Here is a 17474-nt window from a genome sequence, read left to right as displayed (position 1 = left end):
TCATAACCTCGTTATTAACCCAGCGAGTAGCAATTATTGGATATCTGCTGCTATATGTCTTTTCCTTGGTTCTAATTTGCGCTTTTGACTCTTTTCTTATCTTTGTTTATTCTCACAACCACGTCAATATCTGCTCAGTTAGGTAAGAATCTATCACATACAACCAGAGGACAAACTAGGGCATTCAATCCGCTCTGTCATACTCAAGCTTCAGATAAGCAGGTTAGTACCGGGTGGGTGTCCACCAGCGAATGTTTGTTGTTGCCCGCTGTGTGGTGAAATTATGGTCGACCTCGATAGGTAGACTTCATGGTCTCCAGGGTGCGACGCGAAGACTCGTGCCGTTGCGTAGGGAGAGGGGATACTGCGGGGGTCAAGGAGCCACTCTTTAAGAACACACTCTACCTTCCAAAGCAAACCCTTAGAGCCAGACGGCTCTGGTACGTTTCTTGGGTATGTGTTCAGCGGGATGGCTTTCATGCCCAATTATACGTAGGTAGGTAGGGTGAGTACAATACTCTGTATAGCGAACGAGATCAGGGAGTTTGAAGTTGAGTGCTTGTTTTATGTATAGAGATGAATAAGATGGATGGCTAGGTAGGTAGGTATGCAAGAGCTGTACGATCTAGAAGGAAGAATATAGAAGATCCCTGGGGGATTTTGTAGGTAGGGAAGGAAAGAAAAGAGACATGATAGTAAGATTTCAAATATCCTCTTTTCCCATTCCTGATCTTTTGGAAACGAATGTTTAAACTCGCGATACTATCTATGATACTCATGAACATCTCGTTCATCCCTTTGAATTCACCACACATCTCTACTGCCTCTATCATCAACACTGAGTCCTCCTCTCCGATAGGGATTAGCTTAAGCCTCTTTTTGGATGTCAAACGGAGGTCGATATAGTCCTGAGAATCACCCCTACCCACACGTGTCGATGCCCGTGGGCATACTAGGTAAGTAGGGTATGATATTGATCTGACCTGGATGATTGATGGTATTTCAATAATTCGAGCCTGATCTCCTGGCATGAGTGTCTTCTTTTGAGATGCATTTTGCAGCTATGTATAGAGAGATTATTGGCCTGATCTGAGTGAATGATGGGATCTCAATAACTCAAGCTTGGGAGGAGGGGGTCCTCGCTTAGCCTCGTGGTCTTCGAAAAGGGGTGCGGTTGTTGATCGATTCACTTTGCGAACGTCGCGGTATATAAACACCAGCTTCTTCACAGGAGCTACCTCAACCTTTAAATTACAACTCCAACATCAACATCGACCTTTCGTACAACTCTGACATCGATATCAAGACCTCTAACCAATTCGTGACAACAGTGCTTCCTCCCCTGCCATGGACTTCACAGAGTTTGACGAAAAGAAGTTCAGCGATGTTGTTAGTGGAAGCTGGGATGAAGACACCGCTGCCTTTGTCAAGTTGTTAAAGCAAGCTTCCCTAGATGTGTACAAAGAGCTACTTGCTGCTGTTAGTATGGAGCCTCTTGTACTCTCTACAAAGAACAACTTCTCAATCCCATCGTCTATGCCAGCTGAGGTACTCGCCGCGATCAAGGCAATAACAATTAAATTTGCGTAAGTTCGAACTATTTCCTTCCCAGCTCCACAAATCGATCGACTAACCCTCAAACCTTAGTGATGTGGTGTCTGCCTCTGGATACAATAAGATCTATCCCACGATACACCAAGGCGCCGCAGGGTCTAACATCATCGATGTTCTTCGCAAGTTCCCGAACCTAGCCTCTCTAAACTTAGACACAACCTCCGTCACTGACGGAAGTAATGCATGGTGCCCCATCATTGCCGCCTACCTTAAAGATTACCACAAGCTACAGACACTTCGCGTCAAGCGGATCAAGAAGTACCCCCTTTCCACAGACGAACTCGTCCAAATGCTCCGGGACCTGCCTCTTACATACTCTATCCCACCTCTAATTCCACGCGCCCCTATCGCCCCAGCCATGGGCCAGGCCGACGACCCGCAGTTCTACGGCAACGGCAGCGAGGACGAACGGGAGGGTGAGATCAAGCGACGCTCCGAGATGAACGCCGACGAGCTCAACATCGAGAAGGTGAGCCGATCGCTTGGGGTGCGCGGGGTGCTCGAGCGGGTCAGCACCGCGGGTGACGAAGATTGGGTCTGGGTCTTCCAGCAGGGCAAATGGGTCGGGGAGGACACAGGGCTCCAATGGGTCGTGATGCCATTGGATTCACTGCATGGCATTGCGCGCCTGGCGTACATCCCGAGGGGATATATGCGCGTCAACATGGAGCTCGAGCTAGGAACCATGGTTATTATGCCGTTTGGGTACGTCGTGATGTCTTTTTCCAGGGAGGAGATCAAGGGGATGGATAGGGAGGAGGTTGAAAAATGGCGTCGAACTGCCTTTGCGAGACATGCCACTTAGATCATGTGGAGAACGAGGATATCAATCGGAGTTGATGATCTCATTCCTAGGTTTGCTGTGGAGAGCGGGATGGATACTAGACACAAGGCATAATGAGACACGACTTCAGAAGAACTCCATTCAGCGATGCATTTCTAGTGATTAGAACTGTAACGTTCCGAATTCTATAAAAGGCGATTAGCGATCTGAATCTAAACAGTCGCGTTGCCCATTATGTTCAGGGCTATATATCATTGGAGACCTACATTCGCTTTTATCCTCCTTCTGCTCTCCGCGTCACCGACCTCTCTATCGTTCGACGATTCGGGATTGATATCGTAAGCTATGCCTGGAAGATATTGGGGAATACTTGGGACGCCTAGCTGCTTCAAAGATTCAGTGGCAGGAAAGGGACATTTCAAGGGAAGCCGCGTTACTCAGATGTAGTGTAGTAAGCCCTTACTCCTCTCAACCCTTCCAGGTAGAAGAAGATAAAATCTGAGAGGGAGCAATTAAATGTGGGCTGAGTTTAGAGACCATGCGTAGATCGGCTTTGCTCAAGAAGGGTTCCTGCTCACTTGATTGCAGGAAGCAAGACTGAAAATCAGTAACTGACTGCAGTTTCTTGAAAGCATATCTTAGACGATTAATAAAGAGGGCATTCGATTCCTACACTCGACCATTATAACTTTTGTAAACTAGCCATAGAGTCAAGAACTACCAGACTCTTAAGTCAAGTATCAATCGGACACCTTGAAACATATTTGCGTGGACAAATAGGGAATTGAGTTCACGTTGACAAAGACAACACCAGTCTGTAGACAAAGAGATAAAGATTTAGCTCTGAACCCATCAAAAAGCATGGGGCGCGAATTCAGTCATGGGGCTTGGCAATGATTGGATTTTTCGCTGTCACATTCCTCCTCATTGGCGGCGGTCATACACTCTTTTTCATGCAACCGAACAACTCGATCCAGGAATCGGTATAGGGAAGCCTATATATTCGAAAACATCCAGTAAATCACCATTCAGCGTAAGGACACCCTGAGCTCGTAATTCGTAGGCGGTGAAATACAGCGTTGTTTAGCTCGTTATTCGACTAATGCTATGCCATGTTATAACCCCATCCCGACCCGGAGACGCAGAAGAACCGTTTAAAATCCTGGAGGGTATGTTAGCTGCGTGGAGGGTGACAATATCCAACGGGTACGTACTCAGAGGAGTGAAGAACCATCTGTTCTTTCCTGACGTGTATCTCTCCTCCAATGCCTTCTTGACGGTCTTCTTCGCATCCTCCCGTTGAGAAACCTCCTTGAATGTGTCCGCGGTAACAGCTCCCTTCAATCCCTCCAGCTCGAGGGTGTAACGTGTAGGCATCAAGTGGTTGTAGTTGATGACCTTGATGAATGGCTTGACCTTGCTGCGCTTGGTTTGGCGGGCCTTCGACATACGGCGGGTGATTTGCGATGGGTAACGCTCAATACCGGCGACAATTGCGTGAGGGTATGGGTGGGACTTGTTTCCGCTGTCTTGAGGCTGGATGATCACAACCTATATACCTCCATCAGCACTTCCTTCCCTCATCCCGTTTCCAAACGGCACCGCGACCGAGTCGTGTGAGTCGTCTCTTGAATGCTCTGGCCGTGCAAGGTGAGATTTACCTTCTTTCCGGCATATCTGCCCCGGGTGATGATGGCAACACGGCCGACCTTGAGGACTAGAGACCAGAGTTAGCATCGCTGAACGATTGTACACTCTTCAATCCCAGATCAGACATACACTTCATCTCGGCTGTCGTTGGGCGATTGTCGTGTGGTTGGTGCTGCTCTGAAGTTGCTCTGGATTTCTTCAAAATTGTCGTGCGCTGCCTCTCGCTTAGCAAGCCCTCCAAAATTTCGGGCGGTCACGTGAACGAAGAAATATCAAGCTAATCTGTTTCTAGCCGAGGCGCCAGATCTCGACTCAAGGACGAGTGGGGTTTGCCCAACGCAGGACACCTGTACCTTAGTCATGAAATATCTTCGTGTAAAGTTGAGTTGGACAATGGATTTATTTGATGATCGTTTTGTTTCTATTCATCCGCAACCACTTAAGAGTTCGCTCAAGGAAAAGAAACTTTATGTTGTTGCACAGCTCTTGAAATGTTTCCATGGCATACGGAGGTACTCGCGTGGGGCGCTTTTCATTGGTATCTTGTAGCAGCTCTGTTCTCTGCATCACTAGCTATGCTTCCTGGCATGTAAAAGCAATATCTACTTCTGCTGTTCTTGGTCACGGGAAAGTATACCGACCATCTTTACCTAACCATGTCCTTTCTCAGAGGCTCAACAAAAATCACAGCCTGTCCTATATTTCTCGTATAGCTTCTGGGTGATCGGTACTCATCGTGCTTCGATTTTCCACACCACTGAGAACTGTCGGGTTTTCTACAGAAGAACAAGTCCGAAGATTGATGCAATTTCTCTTCTTTCTCGTCAAATAGTCTTTCTAATTCTGTGTCAATGGACCCTTCTCTTGTCGTTCTCTTCGCTAGTAAGCCTATTGCATGCCAGAAATCTGTCGCAATGATTCTTCCTGTTATTCTACTGCTCCATGTGGCCTTGGCGTCTTTCTGCTTAATTAACCCTCAAAAGGCTGAAATTCTAGAATGTCGAACCGATAACTCTTATTGGTATCTCCACTCACTCTCATGGCAATGAATTCTCATGGCATTTACAAATCACCTTTCGGAAGGCTTTACGGGCTTCAAGAATGCCGCGGTGGATGTTAATGGCAGATTACTGGAGGTTTCATTGATCAAGATCCCAAATTTCTCGACGTTGTTGGCAGCCAATGGAGAAAATGCCACCTTTCTCCCCAGGTGACTAAGTCATGATGGCTCCTATCAACGCAGTGGTGATATGGCAGGCAGATATGAGAGTGTGTTGACTCGATTGGCGCCGATATACGGTGGACTATCGCGCCAATACGAACTTCTGATGGGTTCACCAATGCAAAGCTACAGTCACGGTTTGAACGAATATCAACAAAGATCTGACCGGATTCATGACCAAGCTGCGTCCATAGTCCTTCACTGCCAGAAGTGTCTCGGGATCCGACCTGCACTGGTGAAGCAGGAGTAGCAGGTGTCCTCGTGGCCAATAAGGTATTGCTTCTAGTAAGCCACGTCAACTTATTCTCCATTTCTCCGCTGACAACTTGATGGCTACTTATCCTTTTGGAGGAGATGTTTCTGCAGATGACCAGCTCTACTACTACCAAGTTTGCCAGTTCTCAAGGCCTAGATCATTACAGCATACACCATTGTTTTAGTTCGATATATCTCTTACCCGGAGCTCTATAAAACCAGATTGAAACCAGAAGGATAAGCACAGTCCAGCTGCCCGACAACTCGGTGCAGAATGGGGATCCCAAATGTTTATTGCACGGTCCGTAAATATTTTATACCCTCCTCATATACGGTTGTAACTCAAAGCTAAATGTATCAGGTTTGACTTAGTAAATTACCAGGGCCCAGGATAATGCTTATAAGGCTTGGGATGTGACGGCTAGAATTGAAGCTGTGGGTTAATGAGCTTAGTACTTGATTGATGGCTTGGATATAGAAGCAAAGTAAAGCTCACCTTCCGGCCCAGTGACTGTTGATAGGAGGGATTTGAAAGCACAGGATAGGTTGGACTTGGCACATTGAAGATAGACCGATTGAAAGCGTAACTGCGTGTTACCAAACGGTACATAAGGTAAGGTATAGATGATAATGATATTTACTTTTATCTATGTTTACATTTATTTACACAGACCCATAGAGGAACCCACAGCCATTTCCAAGTCAAAGAGCATACAGACTTGAACGAATCACTAATGAGACTATACAACAGAAAGCAAACTCACCTACAGTAGGTGCCTAAGATTGGTGTAGACATTTATCTTGCACCCCTAGGGAATTTTGGGTCCCACTAGGAGATTTACAAGAATGCCCTGCCTTCTATTTATTATTTCCGATTCCATTTAGGGCCCGCAGTGGGTATAGTAACAAAGGTTTACTGGGTTTACCTCCGTCCGGAGTTACTAAAAGTAAGTAGGGCGTGTTTATCAAACAAGTTATCGGTCAACCAGGGGATCAATGTCCTAGTCAGGACTCAACATTCATGAATCCAGATTATTTATGTTTATTACATGCCAGATAAAGGCACAGAGGGACAGCTAGATAGGTACAATACTGTAACAGGAACATGTGGTGGTGTGATGCGCGGTGTGTGATGCGCGGTACCAATCGCTGTGCTGCGACGCTAATCGTTTTGGGTTAAATGTCAACAAACACCATCAACAATGCTTTCCACTCCTTATACTCCTTATCTACTTAGAGCCTTGCCATCGCATTCGCAGAACACCTCCATCGCGAACTCCCATAATTTCTTATTCTCCTGATAATTTCCTAATTACTGAGGGTCTTAGCCCTCCGCGTGGCTGAAGCTACCTTTGGCACTCTCCCCACGTCAAGATTGCATTCTACCTCCATTCCACATCTACTCCCACAACGATGTCTTCAATAGACCGAGACGCCTCGCGGGAAAGCGAGAGGCGCTTAAAACACCAGAGCTCTTCGTCGCTGGATTGTGGACGAGCTATTGTTCCTATGTATGATGGTCTATTACTTGAAATCGAAACGGGCATGCTGATTTTGAGGGCAGGTGGGACAGCTCTGATCCAGAACGCGCACCACCACCGTTACCTATGAATCCTTCATCACCAGGTGTTGCTTCACGACCCAATACATCAAGCGCGATACAGTCTGCGCATGCGGCCTTGGCAGAAAAGGCGAGGGAACCTACCTATATCACGAACGCGGCGAAACGCATCGAAGCATCTCCCGAGCGATCTTTGATCAAGGGGGCAACTCATAAGCGCATGCAGTCACTTCAGACAGGCAGTGTCAGGGATTTAAGTAACCTCCTCGAGGGAGGTTCATCGTTCGGTACGCCCAAATCACCAGAGAAGACCAAACCGGTAACTCCACACGCAAGCAAAGAGTTTATGATAGAGGGAAGATCGCCCGAGAAAGAGACAAATTGCTCTGAGACCCCAACACCTAATAATCGAGATACCCCAAACCGCGACACCCCAACATTACGGCCTTCGTTAAGAAGACCTCCACAGAGCATACTCGGAGAGAATACACCACCACAGTCAGCGACAATGCTGGCTCTACAAAATATGGCGAGCAGAGATCTGGACACGCCTCTCTTGAATGTCACAAATAAGTCTACTGCGCTGGTTCGCACACCACAGACATTCGATGCAATATCAGGCCAAATCCTCAGTCTCACTAGCATCGCCACAAATCTTCAAAAAGAAATGGCCCAATTAAATAGGCGAAGCAGAGACAATGCCACGGATTTGGTCAGTTTGAAGGAGGCGACGAAAGCTAGAGATGAGGATATTCGGAGGAGTCTTAGAGAGCTTGTCAGTAACTTATCCGAACCTGCGGCGCATTTGCCCAGCAGTGTTCAGGGTGGTTGTGGGCTATACTTGGACAACAAAGCACATAACAACTCCCCAGGATCGAGAAGCGTCAAGCCGTTCAGCCTCCCTCGGATACCTAGCCCAGCAAGCTTTGCTGCCTCCCTAGACAGAGAAACAATGATTACTCCATCCACCTATAATTCAGATGGGGTAGCAAGCATTGCCATTCTCGAAAAGATTCTGCGAGATATGGGGACAAAGGAGGGCCAGGATCTACTTGTTTTACGCCTAACCGAAGTATCCGATCGAATTGCCCAGGATAGTATGTCTACAGCCAAGAAACTTGACGATCTGATAGAATTCGTCAAGAACAACAGCGCCTCACAGGCCATCGTGACACATGATGGCGGAGGAGGAAACCACACTAGACCTCGAAACTTTAGCTTTGAACAAACTTCTAGACCGGAATTGGAATACGACCATCGAACATCAGGACCTGCGCCAGCACGAGTGGAGGCACTTCTCAGCCAGGAAACAAACAAGGATAACATTGCAACTTCTGGACCGACTCGTGCGGCTGAAATCATCAACGAGGATGTTTTGAAGATCATTCGTACCGTGAAGGACAGCGTTGCCCAAGGTGGCGGATTAACCGCAGAAGTGAAAGCTCTCGTTCGTGAGCTTCGCGGTGAAGTACTAGGAATGGGTCGAGAAATTGGGCGCAAGTTGGATGAGGCGAACAGCAAGAACGACACTGCTAAAGACGGTGACGAGGAGAACCATGTGGCTCGAATAGTACAAGATGGCCTGGAAGAATTAAAAGAGCACATGGACCGTATAATGCAGGAAAATCGGCGACAATCGTCCTCGTCCTCAGTTTCACGCAACGCCGTCGATTATCGGGAGATATACAATGCAGTCCGTAGTGCGGTCAACGAGAATCCACGAGAGCCCGGCTTAGAGAAAGAAGATATTATCGAAGCGGTGAAAGAGGCATGGGAAAACTATAAGCCTGATATTGAACTTCAGCATTTCGGTTTGGAACGCGAGGAGCTCTTAGCATGCTTGAAGGAAGGCATTCAAGAGTACGCTCCCCGAAATGACCCTAGGGCAATTGGTGGAGCTACCCGTGACGAAGTGTTTACCGCGGTTGTCGAAGGTCTGAAGCATTTCGCACCTCCACGAGTCGAGATGGAGCCAAGCCTCTCCCGGGAGGAGATACTTGATGCTGTCCGAGAATGCTTGGAGGAATTTGAGTTTCCATCGGCACCCTTGCCAGAACCAAGAGAACCCAACATTACGAGGGAGGATATGCTTGATGCTGTCAAGGAAGGTCTCCACACGTTCGATTTCGCTGCCAATACGACTGCTGTGAGTCGTGAGGTTGGCGGAGGCCTTACTCGGGATGACTTATTCGATGCAATGGCAAATCGAGAACCTGATATTACGAGGGAGGATATGCTTGATGCCGTTAAGGAAGGTCTCCACACATTCGATTTCGCTGCCAATACAACCGCTGTGAGTCGTGAGGTTGGCGGAGGCCTCACTCGGGATGACTTATTCGATGCAATCAAAGCAAGTCGAGGAGAAGTATCAATTCAGGGTGATGCATTTGGGCAACAAGTCTTCGAGCGACTTCAAGAAATAACGGAAACTTTGAAAACGGAATTCAAAGCTGTATCAGACGAAGCCAAACAGAATGTGGCAGCCCACGGAAGAGATACAGAGCAAGTTCTGGACGCAACAAAGGACGGGTTTGACAGGCTTCGAGCTGACATTGAAGCCTACGTTGACCGAGTTGCTGATATCTCTGTGAAGGATGAGATACTAGACAGCGTGCATGAAAGTTTCAATGGGCTTCGCGAGGAGCTAGAACAGCTTCTTTCTAAAGGCTCGGATAGTTCGATAGAGTCGGTTAGAAACGAGCTCGAACTTCTCCGAGAATCGATGGCCTCATCTCTGGTTCCTGGAGGTGGCAGCCCCGACAAGGAAGAGATCATCCAAGCTCTCAGATATGGTCTTGATGGACTGCGTGCTGATATCCAACATAGCCGCGCCAGCGCTGACAGTGAAGTGATCGTCGAAGCTCTAAGGTATGGCCTTGATGGATTGCGTGCGGATATCGAACGTATCGGTGGGAGTGTGGACAAAGATGAGATCATCGACATTCTCAGAGATGGTCTCGACGGACTGCGTGCGGATATCCAAAACAGCAGCGCCAGCGCCGACAAGGAAGAGATCATCGAAACCTTGAGAGATTGCCTCGAAGGACTGCGTGCAGATATTGAACGTGGTGGTCGCAGCGCCGACAAGGAAGAGATCATCGAAGCTCTCAAAGTTGGTCTCGATGGACTGCGTGCAGATATTGAACGACCTAGAGGTGGCAATGAGAGCATTCTCTCAGGTACGGGCGAGATCCTGGATGCTCTTCATGACGGACTGAATGGTCTACGTTCTGAGGTCGAAAAAATTGGCAACAAGCCAGTGGATATGACTGTAAACTATGAGATCCTGGATACTTTGAAAGCTGGCCTTGAAGAGGTCCGAGCTGATATTGACAGGCTTCGTGAAGGGGGCTACAACGAACGTGCCGTAGCCGCTATAACCGATGGAGCCGTCATACCTGCAGAGGGCTTGAAGAGGAACGATATCGAGAACCTCGAAGTATTGATTACCCAACTCCGAATCAAGGTTGAAGCACTTGAATCAATGCCGCCGCCCCCTGCGCAGCCTGTTCCTGGATCGTTGTTGAAATCCGACCTGGCGGCTGTAGAGGAGATGCTTCGAAGTGTACACGAATCCGTTGCTGGCATGTCTAACCGCGATCTGTCCGACGATGGAGACGCGGTGAAGAAGGAAGACGTAGTAGCCATTGAAACTCTTTTAAGAAATACGAAGGCCAAGATCGACGAGATGGATCCAGAACAAGCCGTCAAGAAAGACCATCTTGATTCTGTAGCGACCATTATCGGTGAGACACGGGAGAGCGTCAATGAGTTGACATCTCACTTACACGACGTCTCGAAGAAAGATGATATGAGCATAATCGAATCTCTGGTACGGGACGTCATATTAGCTTTGGAGGAAATGAAGGTGCACGCAGCCAAGGATGCCGATGATGCTGAGAAAGTTACCAAAACCGACGTGGAGGCAGTCGAGGCTCTGTGTCTCGACGTCAAATCTGCGATTGAGCAGATGGTCTCGGCTGATATTGCAGCCCTAGCATCAAAAGAAGATGTGAAGAACCTGGAAGAGTTGGTTAAGGAATTCAAAGACCGAATCGAGACTCATGCGGAAACCAACGCCAAGGCATTCGATGACCGACAGACGGAGACTATCGAAGTTGGTGAACGTGTAACGGAGGTCAAAACATTCTTGGAAGAATTTAAGGAGGCTATTAAAGAAAAGCTGGACGAAGGCGCCACAAGTGTCGAAGCTCTAGGTAAATTCCTTGAGGGCATCGGAGAAACGATCGGACAAAACGCGAACATCACAGACGACATTAAGGAAATGTTCGAGGCTATGAAGGTGGAATTTGAAAAGTCCAACGCTGGAGTAGTTGGATCAAAGCTTGAGACCGATGAGAAGTTTCAACAGACTTGGGACAAGTTCGATGCCAAGCTTGATGAAAAGTTCAATGAGCTAATGACCAAATACGATGATGCTCAGCTTTCAGCAGAGGCTAGAGAAAAACTTGGGCAAGAGAAAATCGCCGGAGTAGAAGCTGCGGCGTTGGGAACTAAAGCCATTGCAGATGATTTGAAGCTGCTTGTTGATACTCTGAGTACTACTCTGACCGAATCAGTCGAGAAGATGGATGAAGGCTCAAAGACCGTCTTCAACCGAGTCGAGGATACATTCACGCGGGTTGAAGAGACTCATTCCGACGCCAAGGAGGAGCACCAACTGACAAGGGAGCAAGTCTCCAAAACACTCGGTGCTATTGAAGGAGTGCAGGCCCATGTCACGGAGTATAATCCTAAGATTCTCGAGTCCATCAAGGACGTTCTCCTCATTGTTGGCCAGCATTATGAGCACTCAAAATCAGCAACTACAACACTCGAGGAGAAGATCGCTGAAAGGCCACCACCCGTCGAGACACCGCTTCTTAGCGATATTCTTCGCGAGATTCCTGTTCCAGAGAAGTACGACGATACACAGGTACACGAAAAACTGGACAAGCTCGTCGATCACATGCATGAGGCTGGAAAGTCGTTTGCTCAGCTAGACACATTGGACAAAATCCATCAAAAGGTCATCCAGACGGCAGCCGAAGTATCTGAATTTGTATCTGCACAAACTCGACGCATTGCTAATGATCACGAGGACAAGGAGAAAGCTGCTGAAGCCGCTGCTATTGCTCTTGAAAAAAGCCTTACACAGAAGGAGCACGTTGATGCCACTGTACTCGGCCTTCGCGAGGAGGAGGATCGCTTAAAAGAGTCTGTAGCGATCCTCAAGGCTGAACAAGAGAACCTCACACAGCAGAAGATGCGGCTTTCCGCGGATGTCTCGAGTCTCGAGACAGCTTTGAAGCTTCGCCGCGAGGAACTTCACTCAATGGAAGCACGGGCCGAGGGGCTGGAGCGTCGTATCCTCGAGAGCGTTATTGACCACTCTCGTGTCCTCTTAATGTCGAAGACCAACAAAGGCCGAGAAGCCATGAGTAGGAAGCGCGTGCCGAGCCATGCAACATCCAAGACTGGACCAGGGATCTCTAATCCCGCGTCTAGAACAACTTCATTCTCTACCAATGCTACACAGAGCGCTCTCAGCATGGCTATGGGTGGCAATCGAGCCTTGGTAAAAGTTCCGAACAATAATTCGGGGGGTGCATCCAGGCGTATCCTTTCACTGAATCAAATTAACAACAACGTTCCAACAGGAGGCTTGACACGCAGCCATAGCGTTAAGGGCACTGGACGTTCTGGATCATTGCGGAAAGCGAGTTGGGGGGGATCACTGAGTCGGGGATATGGTGATCTGAATAAGGAGAATTTGGAGCTGAAGGAGAGCGAGGAAGAAGATGGTCGGAGCGAGGATGGAGAGGGGAGTGACGACGAGACAATGCGGAGAACTAGTCGAGGCACAACGATACTAACAAGCACGGGAGTCAGCGAGAGTATCGATGACGGCACAGACTGGACCGGCAGTGTTGATGGCGAGAGTCATGTGGGAGAGGAGTCTATGGAACTGGCGTTGTATGAACCAAGCGGCGATGTCGTATAGGCATCAGGAACAGAGATATCCCTATTTCAGCTGGGTGGCTTGTCTATTGTATTTATTTGTGGAGTCGGGCCTGGAATGTTTAGCGTAGCGATGACGTTCTGATGATGACTTGAATAGCGTTTTAGCGTAATAATTTTCCATTCAAAAGCGTTCACACCGTGACACACAGCAGCAATATAGCGCAGAGGAAGCGCGCCGGGCTCATAACCCGGAGGTCCCCTGATCGAAACAGGGTATTGCTAAGATTCAAACATTTTTTGTCTCTTTTTTTAATCATTTTATTTTATTTTTCGAGCCTCCCTAAGTTTCAAGGCCTTGAGCTTGACAAAGGTGAACAAAAGAGCAGAAATATTCTGTGACGTGAAAAGGAACATTCTGCACTGGGAAACTTAGAATTGCATATATATTATTTACAGAGTAATGCAAGACAAAGCATGAACAAGCTCTCAATATTTCTGCTTCACATAGTTTTGGCAAACTAAGTTTTATACAATACCTAGGTAATCATACAGCAGAGAGGTATCACTGCATTGACCTCAACCGCTCCTTTGGCCCAATAACCTTTGCTCCATCCATCCAAGGCCACAATACCTCGGGAATCCTAACTTCTGTTCTCCGTTCATCCCACCCATTCTCCAGGATTGCAGCCAATACTCTCGGGACCGCCATGGCAGTTCCATTCACGGTGTACGGGAACACAGTTTTACCCCCCTGGCTCCTCATATCAACCCGTGTTGCCAATCTCCTACTCTGATAATCGGTACAGGTACTAACGGACGTGACCTCTCCCCAGCCATCATCCTTCGGCCGCCTAGATGGGATGAAAGCCTCTATGTCACATTTCCGTGTGGCAGAGGCTCCTAGATCTGTGCTTGGCATCTCCAAAATACGGCAATGGAGGCCCAGTGACTGCAGGATCTCGGTCTGGATGGAGAGCATTTCGTTGAAGACTTCAGTAGAAGCGGGCGTAGAAGGTAGTGTCCAGGCGAACATCTCTACTTTTGTGAATTCGTGGACTCTGTATAGACCTTTGGTATCCACCCCACGAGCACCTGCCTCCGCACGATAGCACCGTGACACACCCACACGTTTCATGGGAAGATCTGCTTCCTCAAGAGTAGTATTCGCTTTCATCCCAGCTAGAGGAATCTCAGCCGTCCCTGCGAGGCTGAGCTCTGGTTTTCGCCCCACATCACTGGCACTTTGTTGGATATTGTAGATTTGACTCTCGCCGTTTTGATCCCGTGGTTGAAATCCACAGGCAGCTGCAATATGACTGTATACCATGCTAGGTGGACTTGCTATTCCCCATCCGCGCTTCCTTGCTATGCTGAGGGCATACTGCACCAGTGCCTGCTCGAGTTGTGCTGCTTCGTTCAGCAGGAAATACCACCCCCAACCACTTGTTGTAGCTGCTCCGGCGAAATCAAATAAATTGAGTTCGCTCCCAATGTGTACGTGAGAACGCCAGACTCGATCGGAGGCAGAGGGATCAGGTTCGGGGTGGTCATTGATGTAGCCAAGGACCTTGGGCACATCACCCCGCGGTGTCTCGTCGCTCGTGAGATTGGGAATTGAAGCTGCGAGGGAATCGATCTCGGATGTGAGAGCAGACTCTTTCGCCCCAATCGCAGAGATCTTCTCTTTTAGTACTCGTGCTTCTTCGATTAATTGCTCCTTTGTCATCCCCTTCAACTCCCGCGCCTCTTCGGAGTCCTCATTTCGGAGAGTGGTCGGGTTCGCAAGCTGGAGCTTGAGACGGTTGTTCCGCTCTCGCAACGTTCGCGCCTCGCGCTGATATATGTGCCATTCATCGAAGAGACTGTTTATTCGTGCTGGATATGTGGCCTGTACTTTGTAGTTACGCTCGAGGCAGTTCTGCTCGTAAAGTGCTGCGTTTTGTCGGATATGCTTGATGTCGATGGTGACCTTGGGAGCTATCGAGGGCCGCGGCGCGTCAGCTCGTAGACGTGGTGATGCATGGTAGAGACGTCGCGGAGGCCGTGCGATGCCTTGTAGCCGGCACTGGAGGCACGTAAAGGATCGTTGTGAGACCGGCATGTTCTTGACGAGCTGCTGTTGATTTGCGGAGAGCTCCAGGATTTTGAGGTTAACAACCGCGATCATCAGTCAGGCCACCCTCTGAACGACCAGCTTATTTTGTGGACAATACCATCATTGATACAGCTACTATACTCGTTTACAATTGTAGTCGGAATTAAGATTATTCACGCGAGCGACTCCTATAACTTGAAAATATTCATTTTTCTGGGTATCTAAACTCTTCACGAAGCTTCTAATTATCACATGTCACCACAAAACCTGCTCTAGAGCAGGTAATAAATACCATATCGACAATATGAATCCTATGGTATGCAGCCCATAAGTTTGCATATTCTCGAATATAGAGAGAGCAGTAAAACCTCAATGCATCCAACAATGTTCTCTCAACCCCAAGGACCCAAAGTCCAGCTTGTTCTATCTGCGGTCCCAGATTTGAATGCAGCCGGGCCCATGCTTTGCCGTTTGGCGTTGGCACTCAAGTCAATCTCTTTCGATGCGCCTGCAATTCCATGCTGGTGCCATTGCTCGCGGTCGATGACTGAGACTGTAGGGATCTTCAGGTGTGAAAGCAGACTACCACCAGACCAGGCTCCAAGTGATTCGACAGCGCGAAGGAATCCGAGCTCAACCGGTTTACTCCCTTTGCTTGCTTCACGCTTTATCTGATCTTCGATAGGATCAGGCTCCTGTTCAGTAAATGCGGCGGCAGTTCTGGGGTGCAATGGGTCACTGATTCCCTGTAGAACTTCGGTTGGGCCGCTTCTGGCTTGTCTCGTTCGATGGCGCAGAAGGTTCGGGTTGGAGCGGAGTTGTTCAACCGCCTTCCCCCTTACTGGATCCCAACCTAGCTTCTCTATAAGAGCCTTCACTTCATCCATAATACGCTCTTTCAGGCCTAGAATATTTGATCCTCCTCCAACGAAGATAATCCGTGACATACACATGGACCGAAGATCGACTGGAAGTCGTAGAAGAGCTCGATACACTAACAGATGAAGTGGTAGTTCTTCATCATCAAAGTCCTCTGGCAGTCTGCCAGCTGCAAACAGTGCAGTTTCACAAGGCTCTGCGAACTTGGAAAAGGGAATTCGTAGTGTCCTTGGCGGATTTGTCGAATGCAGAGGGATTGATATAATTGGATCCGCCTCCCTTTCCTCATTGATATTTAGTGACCTCATACTTGATCTGAGTTCGTCCTCTTCTTTCACAGGAGTGAGCCCTAGGGACGTCGTTTTAGGTTCCATTCTTTTCGAGGATTTGCACCACGCCATTCGAGTAATGATGTCCTCACACTCCTCAAAACTAAGAACCTGTCGTATCTCATCATTGGCTTTTGTTTCCGAGGATTCTTCTCGCAGCGCGGTAGGATCGATAGCCTCTGCTAGCATCTTGAACATCTCTTCTCCGTGTAGCTTGGTACCCCTTATGGACCGCGTGCATTGCACCTCCCGATATTCATATATACCACTCACAACTGTCTCCGCCCAGCCAAGATCTACTACCAGAGCAGAACGAACACCAGCAGCGACAGTTGTGAGGACAGGGGCTGACATCAGCGATATTGTTGGTGGTTGAAAATTGGTGAACAGGCTGTCAAGTATTGTAGATAGGAGTGGGAGAGGCAATACAGAGGGTATCACCAAAGCCATTCGTCTTGCTCGAGAATCAATAAGGAGATATCTGGTATGATCATCAGTCAGAAATGTCTCTCAGAAAATGATCTGCACCCACTGACTTCGTGAAAGCCTCTCGTATTGCCCTCTCAATCTTTTCTCCCACTAAATCCAGATCCACACCTCTCAAGTCGAGCTTCCATAGCTCATATGCATCTCCCCAACTGTTTCCTTGTATTCTCTTCCTCCAGTCTTTGTCATAACCTACTTCCCATTCCCTGTAATCTCCAGCCCTCCTCTGTTGTTCCGGGCCATAGTCAATCAGCGCTTTTGGCACAGCATGTCCCGCAAACCCTGCCCTGAGATATCGACTTCCTATTTCAACAACAATGCAGTCTTCTTCCGCGCGTAATGCAGAAGGGGACCCGAAACTCGAGGAGATTGTTCGTAGAGGTGTATGAGGGGCTGCAGGGGGCGTTGGATTCCCGGCTGGTTGAGGGCGGATGTTCGACACGCTGCGATGAGGGGGACCGCTAATAGTAGACATTGCTACATTTGCTCAGGATAAATGTTGCCTCCAGCTGGGCAATCTGAATCCAGGTCATCACCGTTTGTTGGCTTCTCAGGAGCTCGCGAAATGGATGTCAGGTTGAACCGCGTTTCCCAGCCGACGCTAAAATATATCTGAACAAAACATCGACCACAAC

General features: G+C 48.4%; 5 protein-coding genes across 5 annotated transcripts; 2 read left to right on the top strand and 3 right to left on the bottom strand.

The window, feature by feature from the left end:
• The first annotated feature begins 1308 nt into the window (after window positions 1-1308).
• On the top strand, window positions 1309-1747 carry M430DRAFT_198564 (hypothetical protein). The gene has a single exon (XM_024864168.1). It carries the CDS (start codon window positions 1348-1350, stop codon window positions 1588-1590), a length of 243 nt encoding a protein of 80 aa, XP_024723716.1. The 5' UTR covers window positions 1309-1347; the 3' UTR covers window positions 1591-1747.
• Window positions 1748-3552: 1805 nt separating this feature from the next.
• Window positions 3553-4184, bottom strand: M430DRAFT_24955 (hypothetical protein; the record flags this gene model as incomplete). The annotated part of the gene is made up of 4 exons (XM_024865168.1): window positions 3553-3560; window positions 3613-3949; window positions 4060-4115; window positions 4178-4184. 4 exons carry the CDS (start codon window positions 4182-4184, stop codon window positions 3553-3555), a joined length of 408 nt encoding a protein of 135 aa, XP_024723715.1.
• Window positions 4185-6938: 2754 nt separating this feature from the next.
• On the top strand, window positions 6939-13090 carry M430DRAFT_24954 (hypothetical protein; the record flags this gene model as incomplete). The annotated part of the gene is made up of 2 exons (XM_024865166.1): window positions 6939-7036; window positions 7090-13090. 2 exons carry the CDS (start codon window positions 6939-6941, stop codon window positions 13088-13090), a joined length of 6099 nt encoding a protein of 2032 aa, XP_024723714.1.
• A 278-nt stretch (window positions 13091-13368) lies between these two features.
• Window positions 13369-15217, bottom strand: M430DRAFT_15846 (hypothetical protein; the record flags this gene model as incomplete). The annotated part of the gene is made up of 2 exons (XM_024863337.1): window positions 13369-13465; window positions 13626-15217. 2 exons carry the CDS (start codon window positions 15215-15217, stop codon window positions 13369-13371), a joined length of 1689 nt encoding a protein of 562 aa, XP_024723713.1.
• A 141-nt stretch (window positions 15218-15358) lies between these two features.
• M430DRAFT_114536 (hypothetical protein) lies at window positions 15359-17378 on the bottom strand. Its single transcript, XM_024861561.1, has 2 exons — window positions 16890-17378; window positions 15359-16834 (listed from the first exon to the last, which is right to left on the bottom strand). The coding sequence occupies exons 1-2, from the start codon at window positions 17312-17314 to the stop codon at window positions 15538-15540; spliced, it is 1722 nt and encodes a 573-aa protein (XP_024723712.1). The 5' UTR covers window positions 17315-17378; the 3' UTR covers window positions 15359-15537.
• Between the last annotated feature and the right edge of the window lie 96 nt (window positions 17379-17474).

This window comes from Amorphotheca resinae (assembly GCF_003019875.1).
Source record: "Amorphotheca resinae ATCC 22711 unplaced genomic scaffold M430scaffold_2, whole genome shotgun sequence".
Lineage (NCBI taxonomy): Eukaryota > Fungi > Ascomycota > Leotiomycetes > Helotiales > Amorphothecaceae > Amorphotheca > Amorphotheca resinae.
This window is presented reverse-complemented; position numbering and strand designations above follow the sequence as displayed.